The sequence below is a fragment of the Podarcis cretensis genome (genome assembly GCF_951804945.1).
Source record: "Podarcis cretensis genome assembly, chromosome: 10".
Taxonomy (NCBI): Eukaryota; Metazoa; Chordata; class Lepidosauria; order Squamata; family Lacertidae; genus Podarcis; species Podarcis cretensis.
Genome location: NC_137179.1, coordinates 36474937 through 36492422, shown reverse-complemented (window position 1 = coordinate 36492422; position 17486 = coordinate 36474937). Strand labels below are relative to the sequence as shown.

The 17486-nt window shown below is 42.3% G+C and overlaps 1 protein-coding gene across 2 annotated transcripts in view; it reads left to right on the top strand.

Moving 5' to 3' along the window:
• Window positions 1-9653: 9653 nt before the first annotated feature.
• The window catches only part of CFAP54 (cilia and flagella associated protein 54), a 108701-nt gene continuing 100868 nt past the window's right edge, over window positions 9654-17486 (top strand). For both annotated transcript variants that reach the window (XM_079991868.1, XM_079991867.1), the window contains exons 1-3: window positions 9654-9916; window positions 13592-13697; window positions 15900-16046. In XM_079991868.1, coding sequence (XP_079847994.1) covers window positions 9711-9916; window positions 13592-13697; window positions 15900-16046 — 459 coding nt within the window. In that variant the 5' untranslated portion in view covers window positions 9654-9710. The remainder of the gene's footprint in view (window positions 9917-13591; window positions 13698-15899; window positions 16047-17486) is intronic.

Genomic DNA, 17486 nt, shown 5'->3' with positions numbered 1-17486 from the left:
GCAGCTTTTGTCAACCTGGTGCTCTCCAGCTGTTTAGATTGACAACTCACACCAACTTTTATTTAGATGTGCAGCATAAAACTTTATAACCAAAAACCACTTCAACTTGTCTATTATTTTTCTTCTGTGCTCAGAACAAAAATATAGTACTTTGTCTGACGGAAGCTCTTTGCTTTTAATAGCTTTGTGATAATGATGGGGAGTAATTCAGTAGGTGCAGATTTACCTATCACTATATAGTTGGAAAAGCTACACCTGTAGAATTTTGTGCTTGCCATAGCTGTTAAATATGCAGAGCCTTTGTCTGAAAATATTGTGCCAGCTCTATTTTGGTTTAACTCAATTAAATTATTTATCACACTTGCATATTCATGGGCGCTGATTATTTTGCAAATCATAAACCAATGTAACTTGGGGGGGGGGGGACCACCAAAGATTATCTGGCCCAAAAGCAGAACCACACACTCATTATGGACTTTTGTTGTGGCTATCTCCCTTTCAAACACAACATTATTTTTTAATTAATGTAAACAACAAGGACTATCATCTCATGACAATTTGGGACAGCATTATTTGGATCTGAATTGCATCTTTACTGTCTTGCAGTCATTTCATTCTTCCCTAGTTCTGGTTGCGTAACTGTACTGTTGGATAATGCAATAGAAAGGTGAAATCAGAAAAAATGAGGCATATAGGGGGAAAGTCAGTGGGAGCAAGGGGAAGGAGTAGTGGCACAGAGTAGTATACATTGCTGTGCATCAGTGGGAGCAGAGGTCCAAGTAATGAGTACCTGTATTAAGGGAAAGTTTTTCTATAATATTGTATTTTTTATTTTTCCAATAACAACAATTTTTCTCATATATACATATCTTATCCAAATTTACATTTATTGATATTCAAGGCTTCAGAATCAGGAACTCAAGGAAGTGGGAGCTGTTTTCCTCTCTGCTACACATCCAGTCTTCTTAAATGTTCATTTGTAGCTAGTACTGTACAATATGTGCCCTTCTGTCTGTTTTTGAAGCTGTTGCCAGCATGTAAAAACACAGAGAGCCTGGTCCTTCCAAATGCTGGTTGCTTATTAAAAGAGCAATGATAGGTTGAACTGATTAGTATACAAACAAACAAAAAGTTTGGTGTACTTTCTATAATGTTCTTAATTTATATCTCATTATTTTTTTATGCACTCTCTCTCTCTCTTGTTACTATATCAACGTCAGCTTTCTTATGCAATCATTAACTGACTCCTCAATCCTTGCTGACAACCAAGACAACATTCCCAGACATTGACATGCAAGATGGCACATAGGCACGGACCGTTTGAATTTGCCCCCTTATTCCCACTGCAGAATTGGCTGGATGGTTGCTCTAAGTTTTGGTCCAACAACATCCAGCAAGCCGATGCAGAAGTCTCTAAATGTTAGCTTTGACGAATGCAGGAAAAGAGCAAATCAAGAAATGGGCCCCAATGTTAATATTATTTATTGTGGCGTACAAAATCCTAGCTGAGTAAAAGATTTAGTTTATTATTAATAGGATAGCTAGAAAAAACTAACCCAGCTATTGTGGTCAAGGGATCTTCATGTAGGAAAGCATCCGGGATGAGTATATATTTAGGAATCCATGATGAATTTAGAGAATCAGAGTGGGCATGTAAATCTACCAAAACTGCAGAGGGGGGAAAAAAAGTGTTCTAACACTGGGCCTATTGTAGGCATGGATTGACTGTGCCAAGCTGGCTCAGAGCTGGCTATAAGACAGAACTTTCTCCTCTGCCTTTTTCTTTTTTCTTAACCCTTATCAGCCAGGCTACAGCTTCTCCTTTATACAAGGTTTGTCCTGTCCATATGCCCTGAGCTCTAGAGACTGATGAGCCAATTAGAGATGCTGGTTAGTCCCTGCCTGGCTGTATGTAACCCTTTGCTCCTCCAGGGGAAGGTTCCTTTTCTCACAAGCAACCTTTTGGGAACACAGAGAGATTCAGAATTAATATACTGGAGCAGTATAAAGCACCTAGCAACAGAAAGTGTGTGGGATGCGGTGACAGCAGTATGTGTGTTGCAACCTAGTGACATTAAGAAAACTGCGTGGAAAATAAAAGCTTTAATTTGCTTTTATTGAGTCCGTCCCCTCCCCTCATTACTCCCCATTTTTGTCCTTGGAGCTGTGATGATATGTTGGACAGCAAAAGGCCACTTAGATTTGACATTTAAAAATCATGTAGGCTACATGCACGTCATACATTTATTTCAGTTGGAACTCACCGGAATGTAATTCCGGCATCTCTCAGGTGGGCACCATTGCCATTATAAGAGAACAAGGGAGATGTTCGTGGTGAATTCTGGCGCCTCTTCTTCTAGAAAAATAGCACTGCATTTAAAGCATATTTCCCCTGCCAAGGAATCCTGGGAACTGTAGCTTAGCCCTAAAAGAGCTGCAATTTCAAGCACTCTTAACCAACTACAGTCATACCTTGGGTTGAAGTTGCTTCAGGCTGAGTGCTTTCGGGTTGTGCTATGTGGCGACCTGGAAGTAACAGAACGCGTTACTTCCAGGTTTTGCCGCTAACGCATGTGCAGATGGTCAAAATGACATCACGTGCATGCATGGAAGCGGCAAATCACGACCTGCGCAGACGTGGGTTGCATTCGCTTCTGGATGCGAACAGGGCTCTGGAAGGAATCCCATTCGTATCCAGAGGTACCACTGTACAGGCCTCATCATTCTTTGCAGGGAGGAATGTACTTTGAAACTATGGTGTGTATACAGCCCTAGTCTCTTTGGTCTGCAAGGATATGCTGGAAAAGGATATGCTGGCACTTACCTTGCCGAGACTCTTAATTTAGAATCAAGACTTTAAGATAGTAGCCTCAGAATCATGTTTACCAAGTGCTAACACCCAGCTCTGAAACATACAAAGTATCACTTCATAACAGAGTTCATTTGAGTTTGAGCATGTGCAGAGTACCTTTCCCTCACTGATTAGCAACTACAACCAGCATCTGAGAATAGGGGAAACGCTTTATAAGTCAGAGGGGATAGTTTTTAGGACAGAGGCAGGGACTGTGTGACCTTCCAGACTGTGTGACCTTCCAACTCCCATCAGCCCCAGCCCTCATCAGCAATGGCCAGATGTGATGGGAGTTATACTTCAGCAACATCTGGAGGGCCATTCTTGCTTTAGGTAGTCATATGTCTGTTTTACATTGTGGCATAAGTTCGTTCCATGGCAGCTGAACTGCAAGTACAGTGGTACCTCGGGTTACATACGCTTCAGGTTACATATGCTTCAGGTTACAGACTCCACTAACCCAGAAATATTACCTCAGGTTAAGAACTTTGCTTCAGGATGAGAACAGAAATTGTGGTCCGGCGGCACGGCAGCAGCAGGAGGCCCCATTAGCTAAAGTGGTGCTTCAGGTTAAAAACAGTTTCAGGTTAAGTACGGACCTCCGGAACGAATTAAGTACTTAACCTGAGGTACCACTGTACAGCAACAGGCTGAACATCAGTGGGTTTCCCCGCTTTTTGCTGTATATGAAAAGGATGTTAAAGAGCAAGGATGTCATCTGTGTCATCTTATGTAAGTGGCAGGGAGGGGAAGCAGGTCTTTCTGAAGCTTGCTTTCAGCCCTGTCATATTAGAGGGGCTGATTGAAGAGCACTGCGGCTCAGCCCACTCCTCCATCCCCAATCTTTCTCTGCAGCCTTATATGTCGTGTTCCACAGGCAATTGGCTGCCTGCTGCTGCCAAAGAGGCTTGTGAGCATTCCTGTGGGAAGCTGCCTGCACATTCATCTACCTTTGTTAGGAGCTGCTGCATGCCTTCCTACTTATGCCTTTTATAGAATCATATGGTTTCAATATGCATGCTGAGCTACATCCACCAGCTCATAAACGAATAAGTAAAGGCTTTATTACACCATCTACACCTTTAGAGCACAAGGACACCCTACCGGCCCTGCTGATAGCAAAAGACGGTAAAAATATGATTATCTCCGATAAATCCTTTTGCATTATTTAAAAGCTACAGGGTGCATCCTAGGGACGGAACTTTCCATTGACACCTAGGCTATACTCTGGGCAGCTTTTCTCCTTCTGTTGCAAGAGCATAGGACGTTTACATTGAAACAGTCCACTGCTGGCAGTGACTCTCAAGGATGTCAGATCTTAAGGATCTCCCAGCCCTACCTAGTGATGCCAGGGATTGAACCTGGAACTTTTTGCAGGCAAAGCAGAAGCTCTGCCCCTGAACTATAGTCCTTTCCCAAAAGAACCATGCAATACAACTTACAGAAAGCCTGAACAACTTCTCGCTTGCACAGAACCACAAACATTCGATGTGGAGGAAGGTGAATGTCCCTAGTGATCCACAATACATGGATGTTGGAATGTGTTCAGCTTTGCAGTAACAACAACAACAACAACAACAACAACAACATTTTTTTATTTATACCCTGCCCATCTGGCTGGGTTTCTCCAGCCACTCTGGGCGGCTTCCAACAAAACACTAAAATACAATAACCTATTCAACATTAAAAGCTTCCCTAAACAGGGCTGCCTTCAGATTTATTCTAAAAGTTTGGTAGTTATTTTTCTCTTTGACATCTGGTGGGAGGTTCCACAAGGCGGGTGCCACTACCAAGAAGGCCCTCTGCCTGGTTCCCTGTAACTTGGCTTCTCGTAGCGAGGGAACCGCCAGAAGGCCCTCGGCGCTGGACCTCAGTGTCTGGCCAGAATGATGGAGGTGGAGTTCACAAGTTGTATTTGTGGAAGATTAGCAGCCAAACCTAACCAATGCATATTCTTGCTAGTTAGCATGAGAAGGGGCTAGCACCACAGAGCTATATTGGTGATAGGCAGATATTCAGACCACAGAAATACAATTGGTAGAGAGGGCTCTGTGTGGTGTCATTTCCCCTGCTCTCCTAGAGAGGAAGGAGCATATAGTACTTCCTGTTCCTCTTGGTCTTCCTTTGACCAGAGTTTTGAAGCAGATGTGCCTTGTGTTTGCTCCAGCTCAGATGCCAGAAGCTGTAAATATAAGTATTTTGCCTACATAGGTTTTCCTGCTCCTGTTGCTGTGAACCAATGGAAGATTATAAGTAAATTATATTTTTAAACTTACTTCCCAGGCTGTTGCCTGATTCCTTATTAAGCAGGACAAGAAAAGGAGAGCCATCTTACTTCATAGCTGGACTCGCTCAAAACAAGGCTTTACAGCTTAATTCCTATGCTTTTAATTTTGCAGCCAAGATGGGTTTTTGAAACACTGTTCAACCCACACATGTGTGTGCCTGGAGGGATAAATTGCAATTAACATATCCTCTCCTACCCATTAAAACCCATCCCACAGTACTAGCCTCCCTCACATGTTCATACCTTCTTTCTTCTGAGCTTACTGAGCTGCTTGCAAAGCCACACATGATGGGCTTGTTTGTAGTACACATTTACTCCCCAGCAAACTTCTCCTGTGGTTGAGAAGTATGAGAGCTCTATAAGAAAAGTGACAATAACTTAAAACAATGGGAAAATAATGACTCAGAAGAGCAATTAACGATAAACATTTTATTTCTGTTTTGATTATCTTCAGCTGGAAGATAATGCAATTGAACAATTAATCAATTAACTGAACACATTAACCAATAAATTAGATTTAAAATTACCTGTGGCTTCTGAAGACATTACGACTAAGGCTGTGTTCATGCTCCTGTTTACTGTGCACTTTGCATTTCCAGTTCTTAAGCCATGCTCACACAGCTTTATCCAAAATACATATGCATCATTAACTTGTTTCTCAAACCATATTCACACTGATTTGGGGTCCGTAAGCTGTTCCTAAATTCATCTCGCCAGGTGTGGAAACCTTTGCATAGGGTAAGGACTCCCCTCCGCCATTAACATCCCCTATGTGTACACAAACATAAATGAATCTGATGCTAATGAAGCTGTGCTCCTTGAGTATTTTTGGACCATCCACAATCTTTTCTGGACACAGATGTGCTGGGTACAATTATCCATGCTCTGGTAACCTTTAGGGTGGACTACTGTAATGCCCTTAAAGATCATACAGAAGTTGCAGTTAGTAGAATGTGGAGGTCAGGGAGCAGCGATCCAATCACATGTAACTGCTATTCTCAAAGAGATGAACTGATTACCAGTTATCTTCTGGGTCCAATTAAAGGTGGTAAAGTTGAGATTTGAAGCTCTGAATGGCTTGGAGCACAAATATGAGAGAACTCCTTCTCGCATACCGACCTGCCTGTGTATCAAGATCAACAGAAGAAGCAATCCCAGTGGTTCTTGAATTAAATGACTTGTACAGTGTTTGGGGCCCATGGGAGAGCCTTTCTGGTGGTGGCCCCACATCTGTGTAATAACCCCTCCCACAACATTGTATTTGTTCAGACACCAGGTAAAAACCCACCTTTTTTTTTGCTGGACCTTCTGTGGCTAATGAGCTAAGTCATTTCAATTGCATTTTTAATTATACTTGTGTTTTGGGGGGGATGGGTGATTAATTAAGAAATTCCTTAATAAATAAAATAACTATGCAAAATTATATATACAAATATCTTAGGGGAAAAGACTACAGAAACTATTTTAATCAGAAATATTTTAATTAAAATACAGTACATGCTAATTTCTTGAAACAATTCAAACTATGTTTTTAGTAAAAGTTCCTTCACAGTCAATGCTTTTTGAAAGAAATAACTGGAAAATATTATACTGGCAGCTTTGGCTGACAAGACACATTCTAAGCAGAGGCTCGAGGCCGAATTTCTTCCTTGAATATGCAATTGTTTCTCTGAACTGAATGGATGTCATTTAGTGTATACATCAAGTGAGTAGGTGCACGGACGCTGTGTGAAGTGCATTACAATGACTATTGCACAGATTTGCTCAGTCACTTTTCATAAGCTGTTGTGAAAGATAAATGAAGCTGAAAACTATGCCATAATACATTCTGAAGCTTTGGATTTGTTGTGGTTCCTGTCCCAAAGATATGTTCCTAGCCATCAGGTTCCTGTGCATCGGATTCATTCTCTGGGTTATTAGGACATGCTTAATGAAATTGATGGTAGGTTAAACTTCATGCATAGGGAACTTGTGCCCCTGCAGGTGTTGCTGGACTCCAAGAACCAGGGAGAGCCACTGTGGTGTGGTGAATATGCTGTTGGACTGGGAATACCAAGAATCAAACTGCCCTTTGGCCATGCAGCTTACTGGGTAACTTATCTCTCAAGCTAACTTACTGTACAGGGTTGTTATGAATATAAAATAGAGGGGGAAGGAACATATTTGCCGGCTTCTTGGATATAAATGTACTAAGGAAGGAACTCTCATCAGACTCAGGGAGCATGCCCAATGATCAAGGGCAATGGGAACTCAAGTATAATACATCTGAAGGACACTATGCACTACATTTTGAAGCAACAGTGCATGACTGTTGATCAAATCTGTTCAACCTACTTCTGCGGTGTTCTGTGGTTCTGCTGGAATTTGAACCAATCACATCCACTAAAGAATAATGGCTCTGAGCATTAGGTTCCCCTTACTATGCTTAATGATCTGATCATTAATTTTATAAATTTCTGGACTCTTTCTACCAGGGTTACCCAAGATGGTATGTAATGAAATAATCATGTGGGGAGGACACTCAGCAAGGTAAACGAACTGGGGGAAAGCCTTTGTTAATCTTTAAAACATTGCCAGTTCAAATCAAAGTATACAATCACAGACCTGTTAAAAACGAAATAAAACACAGAAATCATACGAATGCTAACATGGATTAAAATACAGTATAAGACACATATGTTTCAAGTAGGATTCTTATTCTTATTCATTATTCCTGGCTTTGGCTACAATGTATAATAGTAGCAAATAAGATTGGGGCTGAGTCAGTTCATGCATCTCCACCACTTTGGGGGTCTGGGAATAAGTGAGAACTCAGTATAACACTGGGTCACTTCGTTGCACAACACATACAGTACAGGATTTGTGCATGTGTTGCCAAAATCACGTGGTGTGAACCCTGATCCTATGAGTAACCTGTGAGTGTCCCTTGTGGTTACTGTGGTTTGGTAAAATGACATTTTATTTACTGGTTTTCTAATTACTGTTCACATTTCCATGCTACTCCTCTAAGGAGACCAGAAGCGTTTGCATATGGTTCACAAGCAATATTCCACCCAGAGACTTATGAGTCTAGATTTGCTTTGATTCCGCAGGAGAAACGCACAATATGCCTCCGGGGTTTCCCCCACCTATTTCTGCTCCAGTTATGCAGACTGAACAGCCAGGAACATTTTGAGCAGCGAATCTCGCAATTCTACAGCTTTTAGATTTATCAACAAAGCCAAAGAGAGAGCTTATATATTTATATACCACCTTTCATCTGAAGATGTCAGGGCAGTTCACAAGTTAAAGTACAGGATAGAAGCACAAAATAAATTATTTATTACATTTGGTTCTCATATCACTGTCCTCTCTCTCTCTCTACTCTCTCTGTCACCCTAATACCAATATTGGGCAGTTACCGGTAAGCATCAAAAGGATCCCAGCCCAAACAGGGCCACTAAGGAAGGAGAGGGGACGCAGGTGGCGCTAAAGGTTAAAGCCTCAGCGCCTAGGACTTGCCGATCGAAAGGTCGGCGGTTCGAATCCCTGCGGCGGGGTGCGCTCCCGCTGCTCGGTCCCAGCGCCTGCCAACCTAGCAGTTCGAAAGCACCTCCGGGTGCAAGTAGATAAATAGGGACCGCTTACCGGCGGGAAGGTAAACGGCGTTTCCGTGTGCGGCTCTGGCTCTGGCCAGAGCAGCGATGTCACGCTGGCCACGTGACCCGGAAGTGTCTCCGGACAGCGCTGGCCCCTGGCTTCTTAAGTGAGATGGGCGCACAACCCCAGAGTCTGTCAAGACTGGCCCGTAGGGGCAGGGGTACCTTTACCTTTTTAAGGAAGGAGAGAGAGGTTATCATCGCACTTTGGGAATTCCGAGGCTTGCAGAAGTGCCAAGTCTTTTTAAAAAGAAAAACCGGGGCAACTGTACCCCCCACCAAAAACAACAACAAACCACTAAACAAAACACAACCCAGCGAGAACTATGCATGTTCAGCATGCTACTGAATGTTTAGTATCTGTCGGGAAAAGGGGGGGGGGCACGAAAATGGTAGGAGGCGTAGCATGGAGCATGGCTGGCCCTGTGAGCGGAGGTGCTGCTGTTAGGAGTCGAAGGCATACTGTAACATTTTATTGCATGCATATTCCAATATCCGCATTTGTCAATAAAGGCAACCTATGAAACCCAGCATCATGTCGAGGGCTAAGCGCTCCTTCCGACAGCACCGCTGATTTTTACACAGAGCGTTTTCCCGCCATCTACTAAAACCAAGTCCTCTTCTACAAACCAGGCGACACAAAACAAAACAAAAACAAGGTCCCAAAGAACCGGGCCACCCGCGCTTCCCTCGCACCACAGACGAGTACGGCAATGAGGAGGAGGAGGAGGAGGAAGAGGAAGAAGAGAAGCGCAGGAGCTCGCGGGGAGACAAAAGGAGCGCGAGCCCCTCCTGGCGCAACTCCCGCGCCTCCCCCAGCTCCTCCTCTTCCCCCGCTCCGCCTGCGCTTGTTGCCCCGTTTCCTAGCAACCGCCCGCGTGCAGCCTCTCGGGGCTGAAAGAAAGCGCAGGCCGCGGAGGACGGGCGGCCCGCCATGGAGGCCCCCAGGCCCCGAGCCCGCTCCCCGCCTCTGCCTCCCCCCAAGCCCGCCATTTTCTACGGGCCCGTGGAGCCGGGGAATCCGGTGGTGGACAGCTTCGAGAAGGACCTGAGCGCTTGCCTGGGCTACTTTCGGCGCCAGCGGGAAGCGAAGGCCTCGGGGGCCTCGGGCTCCAGGCAGCAGGAGCTGCACAGGCTGGGGTAAAGCGGAGGCCGGGGACGGGGCTGGCGGGGAAGGGCGCGCCTCTCGTCCCGCTCCCTCTCTTTCGCCTGCGCCCGCTTTCTCCTCCGTGCTTCCTTTTTTGCTGTAAAATATCTCACGATCTGCTTGCACACAACAGTATATAAGTTCTCAGAAGTTGCAGGGGGATAGCCTGGACTCTTCTGAGACGTTAAGCACTCTGTCCCTCATTGGGCACATGCCCTCGAGACCGCCATGAAGGTGGCACTGTGTAGTATCCAGGTGCCTCACTTGTAGCTGACACCTGCAGCTTAATTAATTATTATATTAATTATTATAACAATAACAATTTATTATGTATGGCTGGGTTTCCCCAGCCACTTTGGGCAGCTCCCAACAGAATATTAAGAACACAATAAAACATCAAACGTTAAAAACTTCCCTAAATAGGGCTGCCTTCAGATGTCTTCTACAGATGTCAGATACAGTGGTACCTATGGTTACATACTTAATTCGTTCTGGAGGTCCGTTCTTAACCTGAAAATGTTCTTAACCTGAAGCACCACTTTAGCTAATGGGGCCTCCTGCTGCTGCTGCTGCCACACCGCCGGAGCACAATTTCTGTTCTCATCCTGAAGCAAAGTTCTTAATCTGACGCACTATTTCTGGGTTAGGGGAGTCTGTAACCTGAAGCGTATGTAACCCGAGGTACCACTGTAGTTGTTTATTTCCTTGACACCGGATGGGAGGGTGTTCCGCAGGGTGGGCACCACTACCGAGAAGGCCCTCTGCCTGTTCACCTCTTTATAAAGTCTCTAGATCCAAAGTTGGAGCCATTATCCAACTGCGTATCCTTCTTCCCCTTTAGCATTGTACTATTCCTGCACTAAAAAGGACTAGGTGCAGCCATGCCATTTTCTGACAGCTATTAGAAAAAATAAGTGCTAGGGAAAAGCAGAAATAATGCTTTCCTCTCGCTGCAGTTCTTTGACCCTTAGTTGTGCTAGCAGGCTTTAACCGACCATATGAACCATGGGGTGAAAAGTGGGAGCACAGGCACAATTACCAGATTTTTTTTTTTTTAATGCAAGGAGGATAATAGGAAGGAGAAAGTTATTAAGAATGTAAGAAGGTCTCTGCTGGATCAGGCAAATGCCTATCTAGTCCAGCATTCTGTTCTCACAGCGGACATCCTGACACCTATGGGAAGCCCGCAAGCAGGAAATAAGCTCCATAGTGCTTTCCTGCTTATGATCCCTAGAAACTGGTTTTCAGAGGCATACCCAGCTCTACTTCTCTTTTAAATCGGAACCAGTGAAGGCAGTGAAGGTCCTGTGTGAGTATCTGGAGGCAGTTGGAGGATGAATGGCGGCTAACAGATTGAGGCTGAATCTTGACAAGACAGAAGTACTGTTTCTGAGGGACAGAGGGCAGGTGGGTGTGGAGGACTCCCTGGTCCTGAATGGGGTAACTGTGCCCCTGAAGGACCAGGTGCGCAGCCGGGGATTCATTTTGGACTCACAGCTGTCCATGGAGGCGCAGGTCAATTCTGTTTCCAGGGCAGCTGTCTACCAGCTCCATCTGGTATGCAAGCTGAGACCCTACCTGCCCGTGGACTGTCTTGCCAGAGTGGTGCATGCTTTGGCTATCTCCCGCTTGGACTACTGCAATGTGAAATTACAACTAATCCAGTATGCGGCAGCTAGACTGGTGACTGTGAGTGGCCGCCGAGACCATATAACACCGGTCTTGAAAGACCTACATTGGCTCCCAGTACGTTTCCGGCACAATTCAAAGTGCCTGGAATTGGCTCCCAATACGTTTCCGGGCACAATTCAAAGTGCCCTTTAAAGCCCTAAACGGCCTCGGCCCATTATACCTGAAGGAGTGTCTCCACCCCCATCGTTCTGCCTGGACACTGAGGTCCAGTGCCGAGGGCCTTCTGATGGTTCTCTCACTGCGAGTAGCAAAGTTACAGGGAACCAGGCAGAGGGCCTTCTCACTAGTGGCGTCTGCCCTATGGAATGCCCTCCCATCAGATGTCAAAGAAATAAACAACTATCAGACTTTTAGAAGACATCTGAAGGTAGCCCTGTTTAGGGAAGCTTTTAATATTTGATGAATCATTGTATTTTAATATTCTGCTGGAAGCCGCCCAGAGTGGCTGGGGAAACCCAGCCAGATGGGCGGGGTATAAATAATAAATTATTATATTATTATACTGTCTCAGATATAGGAGGTAATATAATCATGGCTTGTAACTTTTGATTGCCTCATATTTGAATTTGTCTGATTATCTTTTTAAAGCTGTCTCAGTTGCTGGCGATCGCTATATCTTTTGGTAGCAAATTCCATACCTTAACTATGCACTTTGTGAAGAAGTATGTCCTTTCATGTGTCCTGAATCTTTCAACATTCAGTTTCATTGAATGACTGCTGGCTCTGTATTTTAGTGGGAGAAAAACTCCTATCGACCTTTTATAGATCCAGTCTAATTTTATACATCTCTTTCATATTCTCTGAATTAAAAAGCCCTACTTTTGTAACTCTTCTCATAGCCCCTGGATCATTTTGGTTGCCCTTTCAATTCTGGGAGTTTCAGGGAATATTTAAAGAGAATATCAAACACAATGGCCCAGTTGCACAATATGGTAAACCAAGGATTGAACCTGCTTTGCTCCCTCCTTTCAATGTGGAATATAGACACTGTTGGGATACTGCCAGGGAGACAAAGGCCATCATGCCTCCACGTCGATTCCGGACGATCCATCAATCTCCCGTAGAACAGTATCAGTCAATTAGCGACACAAGGCTCAGAAATAGCTTGCCACATTCCAGCTCTCGTGCACACCCTTTCAGCAGAGTTCGCACAACGAAAGATGCACTCAGGAGAGCATTATTTACAACTTTATTCAGCGTTGGTCAGAACAAAGAAAAACATGACTGCCTGCCTGCGTATCCAGGCACAGAGAGAGAACAACAGCTATATACAAAACAGAAACATCCTGTGAACAGGAAATACGCAGGCTGTGACACAACAACCTGCTCCCTTTTAAAGGTGGAACGGAAATATCCTAACAGACACAACCCCAATCCTTGACTTAGCATCGTGTCTGAACCAGAGATCATGGTTTATTTTGCTCCAAACAAACCATAGTAGTGGCTTGTGCTTGGCTTGGTGACAATTATTTGGCTGTGTCATCCCTGTTTCAGGTATAATGTTAAGATAGGGACTGTTCCCTGCCTTGTGTCCCTTTTCTGGCCTGGAAGGGCAGGGCCCTGACTGACGCCAGCTACAAAAGCTGAGGCTGCTATCTGTTGGGTTGGGTTAAAACTCTTGGGCTGGGGGGCGTGTTTGGGTTTTTGTGTGTGTGTGTGTGTGGGAGGGGGGTTGTTGCAGTTGCTGTTGGGTTTTTTGTATCTTTATTTTTGAGCTTGTGATTTATTTATATGGAAATCATTCAGTTTTGTTGTGTATTATTTGATGTTTTATTTATTATTCATAACTACCTTTGTTAAGTTGTAGTTATGTATTTTTTCATGTTGTAAGTTGCCTTGAGCATGGTTTGAACTGTGGAAAGGCGGCATACAAATAACATTATGTATGTATGTATTACTGCCAGTGTGTTTCCTGCCTTTATTTAAACAACCAAATAATAATCAGTCCATAACTTTCAGTGATTATTTTTGTTTAGAGCAACTACTTTGTTTAATATTTGGAACAACTACAAGCCTCGATTCCCAGATTGGTATTACAATGAAAAACTTGTGAAAGTTGGTGATGAGCTTGTGGAAATGAAGGTAAGTAATGCCTTATGTGAATTATTTATAGGAATTTCTCTCCTATATCCGCATTTGTATTCTTCCATCTGAGAATATACATCATGCATTTGGTAAAGTGCAATCTGCCCATGATAGCTCCATGTCTTTTTAGCAAACTAGACGTGATGCTAAATTTGTCATGTTCAGTTAAAAGAATATTTTTAAAACATTAAACAGTGGGCATATGTGTATTAACTGGATCAGACCATGGTATACAGGGAGTCTTGAGAAAAAATTGTGTTAGCAAATGGGTAGCCCTCCTCCTGATGTGCCATGGTCCTAATCTAATAGGAACCTTCGGTGCCTACTGTTTGATGTCTAAAAAAGCTTAATGCAATTGTGGGTGATGAATTTAGCATCAAGTGTCATTTGTTTTTAAGATACCACAAGACTTCTTGTTGTTGAAAGCCATTTGAATACATAATACCAATCCAAGATAGCTGACTGTGCAATTCTATATAAACTAAAAAATAATAATGATTCTTCATCTCAGGTAAATTTCAGCCTATTTGTGGCCATTACTGTACATCAAAAGTAGACTGTTAACCCCATAACCAGGCCTTTGGTTGATTTGATTGACATCCTATGCCCTTTTAAAATGTGAGGTTTTTTTGGGGGGGGCTGTTATTGGGTTGCTTTTATTTTGAGTATTTATTTTGGAGTTTTATATTTTGATTTTGTTCTGTGAACTGCCCTGAGACCTCCAGGTATAGGGTGGTATATAAATTCATAAATAAATAAATAAATAAATCACCCCCAGCTCATGACAAGATTTAGTGAGATGCCTTCAATTGTGTTCCCCGTCACTCTTTACTTTCACCTGCATGGGTAGGCACTCTGTTAAAGGTATATGAAACTGGAAAAGGAAATATAGTAATCTTTAACTGAAGGTATAAACACTTCTGTAGAGTGAGAAGACTCTCACCTCCTCCCAAAGAATTCTGTTAGAAGGATTGTGTGTGTGTCTGATCACATTACTTGAATTAACCTCACTTGCAGTTAGTCTTATTCCACATGTTGAGGGAGATTTATCAAGAAACTCATGCTGTACAAATTGATGATGGTGATGATTCAGTTGCTGGCATTTTTACTTTTGATACGGGAACAAAACATTAGCCTAGCATATAATTACAATATATTATAATTGTATATAATACAATATATTATCAATTAACTGCCATTTTTTGACAGATTAATAAGAGTTATACAATGAAATCTAAGATCTGTTTTTGCTTCTTAAAGAATGCCATGCCCTTTCCCTAGCTTGTGTGTCTTATTTAACTCAAGCACCTAAATGAGACCTGCAGTCTCAGTTTTATAGTTCTTGCTTCCTTTTTTTGAAACAATGCTCTGTGTAGGTTTCCATTTGCTCAGGAAGTGGTTGCATTGTAGAGGTAGATGAAGAGATCTTGGTCTCTAGCTTATAACACATTTTCTTCTGAAATGCAAATAAAATTAAGAATCACTAATATGACTGCTATGTATTTTTTCTACCAAAGCCTTAAAAAACCACACAGTTACCTAGAATTGTTCAGATATTGAATATTTCTAATTTTCTTTAATATATATATATATATATATATATATGCCATGCTTTGATATAAAGGAAATCTTGTTTTCTTGATTGTTATAGCCATACATATTGGAAAGAACACAGTCAAGTTAAGCAGTTGAATAAAGACAGTTGTTACAGCTGGAGGGATTTTACTTTTGCTTAAATTTTACTGAACTAAACTACCTAAAAGTGCTGAACTTTGGTTGAATTGCTATTGTTTTTGTTGTTTGTTTCAGTATTAGAAACAAAATAGAGAAACAATAAATGACAACAATATACTTTCCATGATATATTGACCAACAAGACTGATTAGACTTTCTCTCCACCTCTACCATGCTGTAGTCTTATACAGTACTCACCTGGGAGTATTTCCTGTTGAATTTGATGCAACTTACTTCTGAGTAGACATATATAGTATTGCATTGTAAATGTATTATAAGAAGGATGGACAACTTGTGACCCTTCAGATGTTATTGGAGTGGAATTACCACCATCCCTGAACATTTTTTGTGTAGGGTTGTTAGGAGCTGGGTTCCAAAATCTTAATGTTTTGTCACTTAAAATTTTATGGAAATTAAAATAATGCATTTATCGTGTGTGTAATCAGGTTTTTTGGGGCTTTTCAGGAATATAAGCTGGCACTTACACAATGCTATGGGCGATATCTTCAGGAAATCTGTAGTGTAAATCTAAACAAAATTGGATCAGATGTGCATCAATTTAAGTCTGATTTTTTCCCAAAGGGACTTAGAGATCCAACTGCTGCACGTACAGTAAGTATATACAATGAAGATTTAAAATAAATGTGATACTATTTAATATTTTAATAATTTGGCATTAACAAGGTTTCATTAAATATTCAGCAGACACCACTCATTCTTCCTCCAGCAGCATGGTGTCTTAAGGATACTTCTCATATGACAACTCATATCATGTTTAAAGAGACATTCATACTTTACTTACATCTAATTGTGTATATATTTTTGCACACTTTTTTCCTGTGGTACTTGCTTATTGCTATGAGTAGTAAAAAATAATAAGCAGCATTTAAAGGTGTATTTTTTTAAAAAAACCTGCCCTTTTAATTTGCAGTTATTGAATATAATGGCACATTATAAGTCATGTGTAGGGAAATTAGATGTGCAGTTGGGATGTAAGAAGATATCATTTCCCATTTTGTCCTGTATTTATGACATGCTGCGCTGTTTCTGTTCTGTTTTCCCCCCTGCCAAAAATGATGTTATTCATCTCATTGTCCGTTAAGGCAAATTTTTTATAACTTTTGCACCATCGAATCTAATGCGCCTTCGAATCTAATGCACACTTAAATTTTCAGAATCTTGAAACCAAAAAAAGTATTTGCTGGCAAATGTAAATGTGCCATCAAATCTAATGCGTGCCTTAATCTTCGCAACGTAATTCGGCCAAAAAAAGGTGAGCATTAGATTTGAGTAAATATGGTATTCAATTATTACATAAATTATGTAAATTATGTTGACATTATGTTTTCCCACCCTATTCATTTCAGTTCAAATACGGGGGGAAAGGTGATTAAATATCATTTGCTATCTGAAAGCAACAACAGTGAATACAAGTCACATTAACTGGATCATTTTCTGTTGCAGACATGGGACAGATAAGCTATCTTCTTTAATTTCCTCCCCCATTTCCATTTTCTTCATAATTGCGTAATGGTTTCAAATGTTTGTATGCCCTTATGTAGAGATGAATGGAGATGCATAGCTTCTTCCATTAGAACATCAGAAGAACCCTTCAAGATCACACCAAAGACCTGTCTTGTCCAGTATCTTGTTTCCCACAGTAGTCACCCAGATGCCAACAGGAAGTTCAAAACCAGGACATGAGCGCTATAGCCCTCTTCTGCTAGTATTCCTTAGTGACTAGTATTCAGAAGCATGCTGCTTCAGCTTTGGGCATAGTATATAGCCAGCTCTATACAGCTATATCATGGAAGGGCAATTGACTTGCTGATCAGAAGGTCAGCGGTTCGAACCCCCACGACGGGGTGAGCTCCCGTTGCTCGGTCCCTGCTCCTGCCAACCTAGCAGTTTGAAAGCATGTCAAAGTGCAAGTAGATAAATAGGTACCACTCCGGCGGAAAGGTAAACGGCGTTTCGGTGCGCTGCTCAGAAGCAGCTTAGTCATGCTGGCCACATGACCCGGAAGCTGTACGCTGGCTGCCTTGGCCAGTA